The following is a 14,819-nucleotide window of genomic DNA, read 5'->3' as shown; positions in this document are numbered from 1 at the left end:
GTCAGTATTAGAAATTCTATGTCTTCAACTTTGAGAGACATACCCAAAGATCTTTATTTGTACTCAATTCACTTGGTCTTTAAAGAGAATATGAACATAAGATCAGTCTAAAAGTTTATGCTAGAGCATGGAAATGCATCTTTTGGCATGCAGGTTGTTTTCCTTTTTTGTCGAAAAAAAGGATCTGGCTTCTTTTCTGGTTCTTGCAGCTGATGGAAAGATTTAACTGCTTTCCCTTTACTTAGCTGAGAAAATAATTTCTCTTAATGCTGTGTTTCCTCTATCTGTTGTCAGCTTCACAAGACAGATTGTATGGACTGGATTTGCAGATTGCATTTCTTTAAAATATATTATTTAGTTGCCTCTAGTCATGCTTCTGCTTCTCTTACAGCAGTCATCTGCTCTGCCTGCTCACCCAGTGTTACTGCTTGGGTAGAAGAGATTTCTTTCCAGGAGCTTCTGCCTTCTTCTATCTCCCTAGTTGATTAGGTTTCCATAGCTTTACAAATATTTTCTGAAATTACAACTTTTTTCTTTCACCTGTTACTCCTCAGTGTTTGACTCTGTGATTGGAGGCTCATTTCAGTAGAAAATGCCCTTACCCCTCTGTTTTCTGCAAGATTTTAAAGTCATATGAAGTCAGGAAAATGCTTTGAGGCACAGCTTGATGAAACCACAGAACCACAGAATGGTTTGGGTTGGAAGTGACCTTTAAAGATCATCTGGTCTAACCCCCTGCCATGGGCAGGGACACCTTCCTCTAGACCAGGATGATCAAAGCCCCGTCCAACCCGGCCTTGAACACTGCCAGGGAGGGGGCAGCCACAGCTTCTCTGGGCAACCTGCGCCAGTGTCTCACCACCCTCATCAGAAAAAAATTCTTCCTTATGTACAATCTAAACCAGCACTTCATAAGAATAAAGGGTTATTAGAAAGTTTCAGAAAGACTGAAACCTGTAACTCCGTAACTACCTTCTTCCTACTGAGAAAAGAATATTGCCAGCCTCTGTTTTTGTAACTTACAGAGTTTCCACCAGCATAGTGCTGCTGTTTCACTTGCCTGTGTGTCTGTATGTACAAAATGTTCATGGAGTTGCAGAATGGCTGAAGCTGGAGGGCACCTCTGGAGACCACCCCATCCAACCTCACAGCTCAAGCAGGGTCAGCCAGAGCCAGGTGCCCCTGGCAGACTCCAGTCAGGTCTGGAATACACAAAAGACAGATGGAGATTGCACAACTTTTCTGGGCAACCTGTTGCAAAGTTTAATCACATAAGTAAACTCTCTATCAGGATGCTTTTCTTAATCCTTAGTACTATTCCTATGTAGTCTGGAGCATGCTTAACAGTTTGACGTTTTGCATTTTCCCATTTTCCTAGGAAAAGAGAGCACATCTTCTAGGACTGAACATTACAACCTGGATTTCTTAACTTGCCCTGGCTGTGAAAGCTTTTAACAAAATTGTTGCTGCTTTATTGTTTACAGAAAAGAGATTCTGTAAGATACATCATTTGTATATCTGTGGTGCTCTGCTGCTCCCTCTGTATTGATATCATGATCATGATATCATGATATCAGTAAAATGCTTGAGAATGCAGAGTGTGTGTTTTTTCATTATGCAGAGGTCTTAGCCGCTTCTGGCTCTGCGTAAACTAATGGGGTAGAGTGCTGAGCTGCACTTCATACACTGAGATAGAATAAGGTTATTATCTTCTGAAATAATTGAGAGAAAATGAAGAAACAATGTCTCCTGTCATAGAAGTAAGGATGCTAGAGTACAAAAATCAGTTCTTAATGATGGATTAATGTTAGTTATCCTGATTGCTTTAAGAAGGGGAGAGTGTGCTGTGGTAAGGTCAGTAAAAAATCCTTGAATAAAGTGGTTAGAGAGCTGACTTTTATTCTGAATTTAGTGATAAACCTTAGTTTGTAGATCAGATAGCTGTTCTGCATGTTATTTTTCTCTCAAAGTGCACTAGTAACAGTGATATACTGGATATGCAGACTTTGCTGAAAGACCTGCTGCTAGACCTGGAAGAGGCCAGTAGTTCTCTGTCTTGCAGATGAAGTATCCTAATAGATGGAGAACTGGGGAAGAACCATTTAGTACCACTTTCTCAACCTATAGTAATTAATTTATTATGTAGAGTATATAGTTTACTGCTGTTTAGAGATCCAGGAGCATCTACAGTAGCAGTTACGATAAAGAAATATTTCATATGCTTTGTATTGAACTTTGCATAAGATGGAACTTCCTAAGTGGTTTAGTTTCAGTTGGTGTTGTTCTCAAATATCTTCATGTGTTGCAGGTGTTTTTCCAACAGCTTATTAGTTCCATGTGTTATTCCTTTTTTTTTGTTGGCTATGTCAACTATGGGGATGATCTAATGTGCTCTTTCTATTCACATTGGTAGTAAATATAAATACAGACAGTGATAAATTATTCCTTTTGATGTTTTTCAATTTATTGGGCAGTAGGGGAGCCTGGCAGTCTAGGGAAACATTATGTTGCAAATAATCCTCTCAAAGGAGTGAAAATGTGTATTTCATACATTATAAAATATAACAAGTAGTCAAATTAAACAAACATATCCCCTCTAATAATACCTCAGAATTGTGTATCAAAGGAACCTGCAATCTTGGGTACAAAAATCTGCTTAAAATTTTAAATCTTGTGTTTTGAGATTGCCATTGCTTTTCTTGATTTTTCTTTTTATTCCTTGCAATGCAAGGACAAATTTCTCACCTTGTTAAAGTCAATGTGTATTGTCTTTGACTCAGTTGGTGCCAGGATTTCATCCCTAACTTACATTACTTACGACTTTTCCACATAGGTAAGATTTTACATTTGCTATTAATTATGAGTCTGTCTCTATTCATCTGAGTGACTAAATTATGAGAAAGGTGACAGGCATATTGATTTTCCTTTAATTTTATGTCTTTGAGAGTGGGGGTCTTTGGCCTAGTGGATAAATTTCCCTACATGGTGAGTGGCTTTTACAACACCCCTTGGTTGAGCTGACAGAAAAGTTTTTCATGTAGCAATTTACTGTTGGAAAACACTGATTGGACTGAATGAAAACACTCAGTGGGAATATGTCCATGTGATGAGATTTTCATGGGAAATCAAGCAGATTTACACCCTGGCCAGCTGGCTATTTGCTGGCTAGCTTTGCTTACAGACACTTCTGAAAATGTATATTCTACATGAAAATTCTTGTTTCTGAATTTTAGTTGCAGTTTGGAAGAAAAGCACAATTGAGAATTGCAGAAGCTTTTGGGGATCTCAGTTGTAGTGTCTGTACAAACCCGTTCATGTAGTAAAATTGCAACTTTCTAATAGGTTACTGCTGTAAGTGTTGCAATAGGAAAAGAGGTGTTCAGGAAGTGAGATTACTTTTTTTTTCCCATTCCTAACTGAGAATTGCTATTGTCCTGTCTCATTCATGCCTTATGGTCATGTTATTTTAGACTTGAATCCTTTGTATGAATGATTTTGTGAGAAGCCTATGTTTTGCCAACTATTAGGCCTAGCATAAAGGACACAGCCAGCATAAAGATGAACCAATAACCAAATTGTATTTGATACAAAAGGGTCAGTACATGGGTGAGCACTGGGGGTACAAACAAGTCAGATTACACATAATCGACATCAATCCCACCGACCCCAACAACACCACCGCACAACCAATAATGGGGGGAATAAATGGTGAAATGCAGTCTCCCATAGAAGGGATGGGAGACAACCGAGTCAACCAGTCAAATACATAAGACCAAGGAAGCCACATACTGAATCTCTACACAGCCCACATTTACAAGAGCCAGACCTGACTGGAGCCCAGTCCCAGGGAGGCAGGAGGTCCTTCCCCAACAGGGAACTCTGCAAAGTGCATCCACCTCACAGAGAGACACTGCCCCTACCTGCAAGTGGTCCCAGCTTTTATCCCCAAGTGGGACACCTGACCTTTGCTTACTTACTGCAGACACCCGGGGCTCATTTACCCAATGGCTCTCCCTGCCAGGCCGGCCCCACCCTGGAGGGAAGCCTAAAGGCAAACTCACCCCCCCTTTGTGAAGGGCTGTGGGAATCACCCATATGTCAACCTTAATTTGGGGCTTGGGGTTGAAACCCTAGCATTTCACTCAGCCCCTTGACATATGGGTGGACCACATTCCTCACACAATCTCTAAGTGTGACATCTTTATCTTGTATTTCGCTACAGACACTGCCACAATCATTTCAGCTGTTTCTTCATATTCTTCACTGTTGTGGTCTTTTTCATTGGAAGATCAGTGTGACTGTGGCTCTGAAGCTGATGTCATCTGCTCAGCACAGTTCAGCGTCAACTTGTATTCCAGACCGCATGCTGCCCATTCAGGTCAAATACATTTGTCACAGGAGTGATTTCATATTCCCGGTGGTGCCACACAAGATCTAGAAGACAAAACCTTAGACCATCATTATTCCCACAAATAACACTTATTTGCAGGGACATGTTCCCATTTTTTCTGTCCAGGCTTCATGATTAGGATGGTGTTATCTTTTCCTACAGCTATTACTTCAGCTGGTTCAGGGGGGCCACTCAGCCCTTGGACCCATGCTTTTGCCCCATTACTAAAGTGGTGGATCCAAATCCTTTGTCTCCACAAACAGTGGTGACTTGGGGTGGGTCCCCCTTCCTCACCATTTTTTCCAAAATTGGTAATATTAATAGCTGTGCTACTCTATCATTGGGTTGAATAACTAAATCTTGTTCACCATTATTCAGCAGGATTACTTTGATCTCTCCCTGGTAGTCTGCATCGGTCACTCCTCTCATTATATGAATGACTTTTAGGGCTAGGTTTAAGTGAGCAGTTATTAAGCCAGAGTGTCTTGGGGGAATTTGGATTCCTATCCTGATGTTAATAACCCTTGTCTGGCCTCAATTTATCTTTACCAGTTCTAATGCATAAAGATCTAGCCCAGCAGCCTCTGGAGTAGCCTGGTAGGGGGCCGTTGCACCTGGAACCATTTCCCATAGGTTAAAGTTTCAGTTACCATTAGAGGCTTTATTTGCAGCTTGGGCCTAGTCATATGCATCAAGGGTGTCTCCATCTCCCTGATGTGTCTATTGTTGAGGGTGTGGAGATCTAACCTCACAGATGCGCTCCGTCGGGATAGGTTTCCATTTCCCAGCTTTTTTAACTGCTCCTTTAAAAGCCCATTCATTTGTTCAATTAATCCTGCAGCCTGTGGATAGTATGGGATATGAAAGATCCACTGAATGTTATGCTGCTCTGCATATTGCTGTACAAATTTATTTTGGAAGTGGGACCCATTATCAGTTTGTATTTGTAAGGGGATGCTATAGTATAGGATCATTATATCTATGGTAGAGGTAGTACTATGGTGTGTGGCTTTTCTGCAGGGATAAGCAATCAAATATCCTGAACATGTGTCAACTGCAGTGCAGATGTATTTGCACCCTCGGTCCTGGGGTAAAGGGCCGATATAGTCCATCTGCCAGATTTGTCCTGGCAATTTCCCCTCTTCCCAATTCACTTTTACGATATTTGGTACCAGGCACTTACGAGTATGCTGGCACACAGGGCATTGGGCAATAATTGTTTTTATCATATCCAGTGACATAACTACGCTCTTGGGCCCACTTGTAAGTGGCCTTTTCCCCAAGATGCCCACATTTCTTGTGTGCCCATTTTGCCAAGCCTTCATGGTCTCCTGCCTGAGGGAACTCCAGTCCGGCTTGGGAAATCTTTGCTTGGTTATCAGTGACGGAATTGTAAAGACACTCAAGTGAATTTATATTACTATGAGCATCTACATGGAATACTGTCACCTTGGTTCTTTGAACCAATTCCCATTTATCTTTCCATATTGCCTTTCCCCAGACCATTTTAGAATAAATTTTCCAATCGTTGGCTACCCATGTTGGCAGCCAAGTAGCCAATCCATTTGCCACTGACCAAGAATCAGTGTATAGGTGACATTCCCCTAAATCCTCTTGTTTTAAAGCCATATATGCTGCATATAACTCAGCATATTGGCTACTTTCCCCTTCTCCTGTGATGTCCAGAAATTTCCCTGAATGAGGATGATAAGCCACTGCCTTCCAAAACCTTTTCCCTCCTATATATTTAGCTGACCCATCTGTAAACTATGCAAGTTCCCTTTTAAGAGGTAGCAGCTGATCCAGAGTCTTCCCCCATCGCACAGGGGATTCCTGTTCAGCTATAGGATCAGGCTTCACCTCTTGATCCTGCATGGGGGCAGCCACTACTTGCTCATGGAGGGAAGCAACACCACCAGGTCCCACTTTTGCTCTGTCCCGGATGTACCATTTCATAATGCTTGATTCTTGCACATGCCCTATTCAGTGAGTCTTCAGGGAGCTTTTAACCCAATGCATAATAGAGTTTTCAGGGCGCAGGACCACCTCGTGGGCTATCATGAGCTGCTCGGTTTCTATCAAGGCCCAATAACAGGCTAACAGTTATTTCTCAAAGGGCATGTAATTATGCCCTGCCTCTGGTAACCTTCTTCCCCAAAATCCTAAGGGGACTCTTCTCTTCCCTTGTTTCTGCCAGAGGCTCCAATTAGCATATGACCCATTTGCAGGTACGTTCAATTCTACTTCACCATCCTGCACAGGCCATAAGTCCAAAGCCCTTTGAATAGCCTCTTTTGCCAATTGAAAGGCAGCCTGCTGCTCATCTCCCCATTTGAATTCATGCTTCTTGTGATTGACCTTATATAATGGGGCCAGAATTTGTCCTAAATGTGGAATATGTCTCCAGAAACCAAACAGCCCAATAAATCTCTGCGCCTCCTTCTTATTCTGTGGTATAGCAAAGTCAAGAATCTTTTGCCGAGCTTTAGGTAGTATTTCTCGATGACCACAGTTCCAGTGTATTCCTAGGAATTTAACTGTCTGAGATGGACCTTGGATCTTAGTAGGATTAATCTCCCAACCTTTCTGCCTCATATGCGTTAGTAGCACTTCGAGCATTTGTTATAAGTCACCCTCATTGGTCCCCTGAATCAGGATGTCATCAATGTAGTGGATCATTTGCATACGAGAAGGGAGCTGTACTTCATTCACGTGCTCAGCCACTATTCTATGGCAAATAGTCAGACTATGCACCCATCCTCAAGGCATCCTGGTAAAGGTGTACTGCCATCCTTGCCATGTAAATGCAAATTGATCCCAATGCTCTTCTGCAATTGGAATCGTAAAATATGCATTGGCCAGGTCAGTGACAGCATACCATGTGCCAGGATGCCTCTGAACTCTTGCTATTAAAGTGAACATATCAGGTACAGCTGTCGCACAAGGGGGGGTGCTAAAACTCCCACAGCCAGTAAATCTTTGATTGTTTGGGAAATTTCTTCATGACTGCCTGGAATCCTGCACTGTATCATGGTTACTACCTTGGTTGCAGTTGGGATCTGAACCAGAGGCATCTTTATCTTCCCTACTAAAACCACTCAGTGATATAACTCTTTACCCCAAACTGATAATGACCATCAAGAAGATTCAAAGTAAATCCCTTTAGAATATCTATTCCAATTATATACTCTGGGATCAGAACAATCATGACTGTATATTGTCATTTCAGAAGACTTCCAATTTTCACATCCATTTGTGTTTGTACTGCTTCAATTTGTTTTCCACCCAGTCCTGTAATAATCACAGATTGACCTTTAAATTTCTTTTGATTTCCATAAATCAAGGAGGCCTCCACTCTGGTATCTACTAGAGCCTTTACTATTTGAGAGGACCATTTTTTCCAGAATATTTGTAGCTCCACATGGGGTCATCAGTCGTCCCACACCCAATGTACCAGAGCTTGGCCAATATTTCAGTATGGATTACAGTACCTATTGTCTCTTGAGGGGTACAGGTCAGAATACTGATGCCATTCGTGGTTCTTCCCCAGAACAACCAAACTTCTCCCAGAGGGCCCACCATGAGCAAAGGCTGGATCCTGTTGAGGATCCAGAGGGGGTGCTGTAGGCTGAACAGTTTGACCAGTGTGCTTGGTAATTCTGCACTTTTCTACAGGGTTTCTGTAACCCTCTCAGTTTGTACAACCTCCATAATTCACTGGTGTCAAGACCATTAATTTTAGCGAGAGGTATGCCATCTTTCAGTAAAGCTTTAAACAAGAGTCCTTGAGACAGCTGACGTCTGGTATTATTGCCACATCAGGTGTCTCGGTTCTGTGTATACTCCCAGGGGCCCCATTGATGTTGGAAATCTCAATAGCCCTGACGCTCCTGAGGAGTCCATTCTCCAAGGTCACCTAGCTGATGCATTTTCCCAAGTACATCTCTAATGGGATTTCCTGTTTCACTCAGTAAGAGAGTTACAAGAACATTCTTATAAGCCAGTGGAGCAGTTCTAATGTTTACATTTCTCATAGGCACAGACAATCAAAGCTGCATCAATACATCAACATGGCCTACATGAATGGCCAGTTTCATTCCTTCTTCCTTCAATTGCTGTATACCATCCCACAGAGTGTACCATGGCTGGTCAGAACATGGCCAGGAATTCTCTAGGGGGTATTTTACCTTGCACCCCACAGCGGTTAAAGCCAAAAGATTAGTACCATCATCATTAGTCCAAAACGCTTCCTGCACCAGAAAGTCTGAACTCAGAGTTACAAGCTTTCTGCAGTCAAAATTATCCAGGCTAACCCCTGATGCTCCCTGATCATATAAACATACCATCCAGGCAAGCAGGGGCTCTCCTGGCCTCTGACTGAACCGTTTAAGAATATCACTGATTTCTTGCTGTGTGAAATCTTCCATTGTAGGTCTATTTACTGGTGGCTCACACTCAGAAAATTCCACCTTCCTCCTGATGACTGGTCTCACATCTGCAGAGTCATCTGAGGCACCAGCCCCATCAGACTCTGCAGGGTACCAGATATCATCATCCAAGTCATCAGGATTACAGTGTACATCCACCTGTATAACCTCTGAGTGGACCTCCTTATGACTACATTGTCCCCATCTCTTCCCACATTTACACCATGCAACTTGTACTGTATCCTTCTCAGGTACAGTTTGAGAACTGTCTAGTTTATCAGTAAGGAGCTTGTTTACAGATTCTAATGTCATAATCTGAGCTCGCATACAGGAACATTCAGCCAGTAAGTGATCTTTTTGCTGGTGCTGTTTCTTAAATGCTGTTAACAGGATCCATCCCTGTCTCCTAAAGATTACAGCATCCTGTGCCTTACTGGAGAATTTTTGAATATTTCCTAATACATCCTGCAGTTCAGCCTTCACCAAACACTTCTCCCACTGTTCACATAGTCCCCCAAATTTAATCCATGTAAGGGCCAGTGAACTATACACAGGATCTTCCCAACCAGGAACTTCAGACAGGGCCATCCTCATTGCCAATTTTGTTTTGGCAGTTATCAGGCCTAGCATACACAGCCAGCATAAAGATGAACCAATAACCAAACTGTATTTGATACAAAGGGGTCAGTACATGGGTGAGCACTGGGGGTACAAACAAATCAGATTATACATAAGCAACATCAATCCCACCGACCCCAACAACACCACCGCACAACCAATAATGGGGGGAATAAATGGTGAAATGCAGTCTCCCATAGAAGGGAGGGGAGACAACTGAGTCAACAAGACAAATACATAAGACCAAGGAAGCCACATACTGAATCTCTACACTGCCTGCATTTATAAGAGCCAGACCTGACTGGAGCGCAGTCCCAGGGAGGCAGGAGGTCCTTCCCCAACAGGGAACTCTGCAAAGTGCATCCACCTCACAGACAGACACTGCCCCTGCCTGCAAGTGGTCCCAGCTTTTATCCCCAAGTGGGACACCTGACCTTTGCTTACTTAATGCAGACACCCGGGGCTCATTTACCCAATGGCTCTGTCTGCCAGGCCGGCCCCACCCTGGAGGGAAGCCTAAAGGCAAACTCACCCCCCCTTTGTGAAGGGCTGTGGGAATCACCCATATGCCAACTTTAATTTGGGGCTTGGGGTTGAAACCCCAGCATTTGAGCTTCTTAGATTTGTTAAAACTTGCATAACTTTTTGCATCCTATCTAGCTGACATAACTCTCTCTTAAACGTTGGGCATAGGATCCAAAATAAATGTTTTGCTCTGGTTTTCCCTCTGCTCTGAATACTCAGTGATATTTTATGCTTTAATTCAATTCCTTCTGGTTGATCATACTTCATGCATTCTTTAGTCACAGTATCAAGTAGAGTGGTGATTGAGGGTCAGCTCTGAAAATCAAAAGTGGTAATTCATGGTAATTTGAATCTTCACTTAAGTGACTGTTGAAAGGTCTTGGAGAGAAAAAAGGGGACGTGTATGTCTCAAATGTTTTTTTCTTGTGTGTTTTTCATGGTATAGGAGAAAAAGATTATATTTTCAGAAGACTGTTATGTAACCTGGTAATCTTTTTTCTTCTTTTTTCTTTTTGTCCTTCTCTGGTGGCATCTGTCCATCTTTTTTTCTGTCCTTGTGATCGGCAAAGTTCCCAACTGGATATCTGAAGTAAGCTCCTTGGCACATGATAATCTGAGCATGCAGTTGTGTTTTGAGTCAGCAAACTTAACTTTCTGCGTCAGCATCCTGCAGGTTTTGAGGAAGGCTAAACAAAACCAAAACCATGCAGGAGAAACTGCCACATGCGTGTGACCAAGAACAAATGAGCTGGGACATCAGAAATCCTATAGGTGTCTTATATTTGATAGATCATCTTCCCTCTAAATAGATGTTAGACTTGACAGTCTACTTAGTGCACTAAAAGAAGAGGTACCCCATTTGCTGTCTTCTCATTATATGCATTTGTCTTCTCCCCTAGGGCAGGATTTTGGTTCGTGGTAATTTTAAAATGCAAGGCATTTTTTCTTTATGACTTTGGACTTTTCATTGGGATTTTTCATCCTAACTTTGGAATCAGGATTTCACTTACAGCAGCAGCACTGTTCAGACAGTCTAATATTCGGGCAAACCAGGGAATGCATCAAAGATTTAGTCTAAGCTAGTTTCAAAATACTGTCAAATAGCCTTTTAAGTTAGGATAAACACCTTGTGCTTTGTTATTCTCGGAAAAAAAAAAAAAAAAAAAGTTTTTCATATGTCGTTCATCAACAAGTGCGGTGCAGTGCTTGCAAAAAGAGTAAGCTTGGGGATTTTTAGGAGACGTTAAGTAGAAAAGTGGTGGGAAAGTAACACTGCTCAAATATAGCCTCTGCTCTCTAATTATGTTAGTGTGGGTTTTTTTAAGTTAAAAGATTATTATAATATGTAATTTCAGTTAATACAATGAAACATCTTTGTTTTACCTGCAGTGTTGAGACTAATCATAGTATTGGTTTTGCTTCCTTTTACAGGTTGCCTTTTTGAAGATGTGAAGAATGCAGATAATCCATGTTGAAAACTGTTCTCAAAATCATTTTCAGCAGATAACTTTCAGAAAAAAATCAACTGGCAATACAAAACAAAATGAGGGTGTGGTATGTGATTCTTCACATCTGGATGTGTTTCAAAACCAAAGACGGAGTTAACTTTTGCATCCAGTACATTCTTAGATGTCTTTCTAAGAGTGACTTACCTGCCACTCCTGTTACATCCAGCTGGGATGACTGTTACCATCTCTTCATTGCCAAAAGGAAATTATCTGTGTATCTTAGTACTACCTTTATCAGACAGTGTTTGATAGTGACCTGTATGACCTTAGGAAAATTCACAAACGGTAGCAAAGAGAGGTTTAAAAATATTTAATGTCATGGATGCTAACATAGGTTCTTGCTTTATTCTGGTAAAGTAAGAGGTCCAACTTTAAAATACAAAATCTGTTTTTTGTCAAATTTACATGTTTATCATATATATTGTTTCCACATTAAAGTTTACCTTCCTTCTTGAGAGAGAAGGAAGACAGTTTCTGTATTCCTACAAGTCATATAGAATTTTTTTAAGTTGATAATGTTTTGGAGAATCAAGGTTTTATGGTTATTTGGAATAATTATTCCTTCAACTCCAAAAAAAGAGCAGGTGTGTGAAGGCTGACCTTGCAGAAACTGCTGGAGGAGGAATATGCTTGTAGCAAGTCAATGCAGCTACCCTAAAGGGTCGTTAACTGTTGTGGATGCTCAGCTGCCTTTCCCTGGAGCAATAGCGCATTTCTGTGGAACATCGAAACTGTTACCATTTTCGGTTTCAGAGTGGATTGCTCAGTTAACATCAATTTTTCCTTTTCCTTGTCCAGGAGAACAGGATGGTATAAGTGCATAGGCTAGGGAGCAGCAAAGCTGCCTCGTGGCATTTTTGCCTCAATTCCTGCTCATTGGGATGGACTGCTCTTGAGCTAGAAGGAGGTAATCCTTTAATATCAACCATCTCTCTTGGACCCCTCATCCCTCCAGGGTCTTATCCCATATCTGCCTCACTTACCTGCAGTTTTGGTTAAACAACTGCTCTGGCAAATCAGTCAGGTACTGGAATGGTTCATATGACCTAGTGTGACAATTCTTGTGTCCTCAAAAGGTATACAAAAAGGTATCCAAACTGAAAAAAAAAACCAAAACCCCGAGAAAAAAGGAGAGAGCCTGTTTATGTCAGCTGGGTTTTTCAAAGTCCATCACCATTGGGAGAATGGATTCTGAAGAGAATATTCTTGTTAGAGGAGTTCTTTGAAAATTCCTGAATTTCAAGGAAATTTAACATGCCCTTTACTCACGAAATGATCATAAAGTAGGAAGTGACCCTGCAAAGTATTGGACACCTTCTGTGGGGTTTACACATCCAAAGACAAGTAGCTGAGGCCTCCCAGCACCCAGTCTGGGTATAATCTTATTTTTCTGTTATTATTTTAGTTTTCAGTATTGAAGGAAGAACAAAAATATTCTGAGTTTTGTATTCATGGACTAAGTTATCTATCTCCAGGATATTTTGTCTATGCACCAATGTTTAGTCATTTTATGAATAAAATATATTTTCTAAATCAGATTACTGTTTGTTCTCTTAATTTCTGTGACAGTTTAAGCTTCCAGAACATGACTGAGCAATTTGCAGATGGAAGACATTTGTATCACACAGGAATACTCCAACTTTAATGTCCTTTCCAATCTATTTTACTGACCCCTCTGTGATTTTGCACATATGGAGCAATCTTAAACCAGAGAATATTTATGCTTTTGAGGTTCAATCTCTGTCATGTCCTGCCTCATTTGGTACTGTGGCCATAAAGTGTTAATCTGCCTCTGGTAACATACATGGTTTCAGAGTGATGAGTGTAGACATTTCACTGGGAGTATTTTTTGGGGAAAAAAACCCTCCCAGAGATGAAATGCAAATCAACCCCAACCTGCCCGGTCTCTCACTCACCTGTAGGAGCTAGTGGCTCCAGTCATGCTACTACAATGGCAGTACTGCAGCTGGCTCAGGAAGCAAATCCTGAGAGAGTGCAAAGCCCAGTGTGTACACTTAAAACTTTACTTTTTAGGAGCTTGTCCTCTGCCCACATATGCTTAAAGGTTTTCCTTGTTCTTTTTTACCCTATACATTGGAGAACTGGGTCTGACTGGGGCCTGTATTGTGCAATGGATTTGTGGCTCCAACAGTGCTGGTAGCACACCAATGGTTCGACTACAGCTGAACCTTCTCTTTTGTTTCCCAATTTGCCTCCACCTCCTCACAGTGAGTAGGCTGAGGATGGGCAAGAAGTTAGGAGTGGAAGAATACAGAGGGGACTGCTGTCCTGAATGGGCCAAAGGGATATGCCGTAGCATACAGCATCAGGCACAGCAGTAAAAACTGGGGTTAGAGGACGAAAGGGGGAGAGGAGTGTCTTCCAAGGTGGTGGTTGCTCAGAGAATAGCTGGGCATTGTTCATTTTACCCTCTCTTGATTTTTCAGGTAGGTAGCAACGACATTACCAGGAAAAATCCTAAATCAATGAAGAGATCTCAGGACCTTGGGGAAACTGATTAAGGGGTCTGGGACACAAGTACTGTTCTCCTCCATCCCTTCAGTTGCAGGAATAGATGAAGAAGATTTCAGGAGAACTCAACAAATGAAGTTGTGGCTCTGACACTGGTTTTACCAGCAGGACTTCAATCATGGGTCAGTATACAGGATGCCAGATCTTTTGGCATCAGATGGGATGCACCTGTCCCAGAGAGGGAAAAGGATCTTGGGGCAGGAGTTAGCTGGACTCACTGAGAGAGCTTTAAACTAGATTTGAAGGGGGAAGGGAACAAAACTGGAACTCCTAGCCATAAGCCCCAGAGTAGATTACCAGAGCTTGTGGGCTGTTGTGCCAGCGATGACACTCACCCTGCCATCCCAGTGGAGACAAGGGATGGAGACATGCAGCACAACAAAGATACAAGGGAGATTGATGGATCAGTCGCTGTGGTAACACCTGTGAAAGGTCAGGCCAGACTTAGGACCTCTGAATGCAAAAAGGTGCTGGGGACATCAGCCCATCTGAAGTGCATCTACACCAATGCACACAGCATGGATAACAAACAGGAGGAATTGAAGCCATGATGCAGCACGAAAATTATGATGTAGTGGCTGTTACAGAAACATGTTGGGATGTCTGCCGTGACTGGAGTGTGCCAGTTGCTGGCTACAAGCTCTTTAGGAGGGACCGGCAAGGAAGGAGAGGTGGTGGAGTGATGCTGTATGTTAGGGACTATTATGATTGCTTCGAGCACAAACGTAGTGAAGACAGGGCGGAGTGTCTTTGTGTTAGAATCAGGGGGAAGGCCAACAGGGCAGATGTTGTAGTAGGAGTCTACTATAGGCCACCTAA

The 14,819-nt window shown here is 42.1% G+C and overlaps 1 protein-coding gene across 2 annotated transcripts in view; it reads left to right on the top strand.

Moving 5' to 3' along the window:
• Positions 1–12,962, top strand: part of UBE3D (ubiquitin protein ligase E3D) — a 94,618-nt gene extending 81,656 nt beyond the window's left edge. For both annotated transcript variants that reach the window (XM_074922707.1, XM_074922699.1), the window contains one exon: positions 11,392–12,962. In XM_074922707.1, the coding sequence (XP_074778808.1) occupies positions 11,392–11,404 (13 nt within the window). In that variant the 3' untranslated portion in view covers positions 11,405–12,962. The remainder of the gene's footprint in view (positions 1–11,391) is intronic.
• Positions 12,963–14,819: the final 1,857 nt, after the last annotated feature.

The sequence above is a fragment of the Athene noctua genome, chromosome 1 (genome assembly GCF_965140245.1).
Source record: "Athene noctua chromosome 1, bAthNoc1.hap1.1, whole genome shotgun sequence".
Classification (NCBI taxonomy): domain Eukaryota; kingdom Metazoa; phylum Chordata; class Aves; order Strigiformes; family Strigidae; genus Athene; species Athene noctua.
Note: the sequence above shows the minus strand (reverse complement) of the source record. Positions and strands in the feature narration are given on the sequence as shown.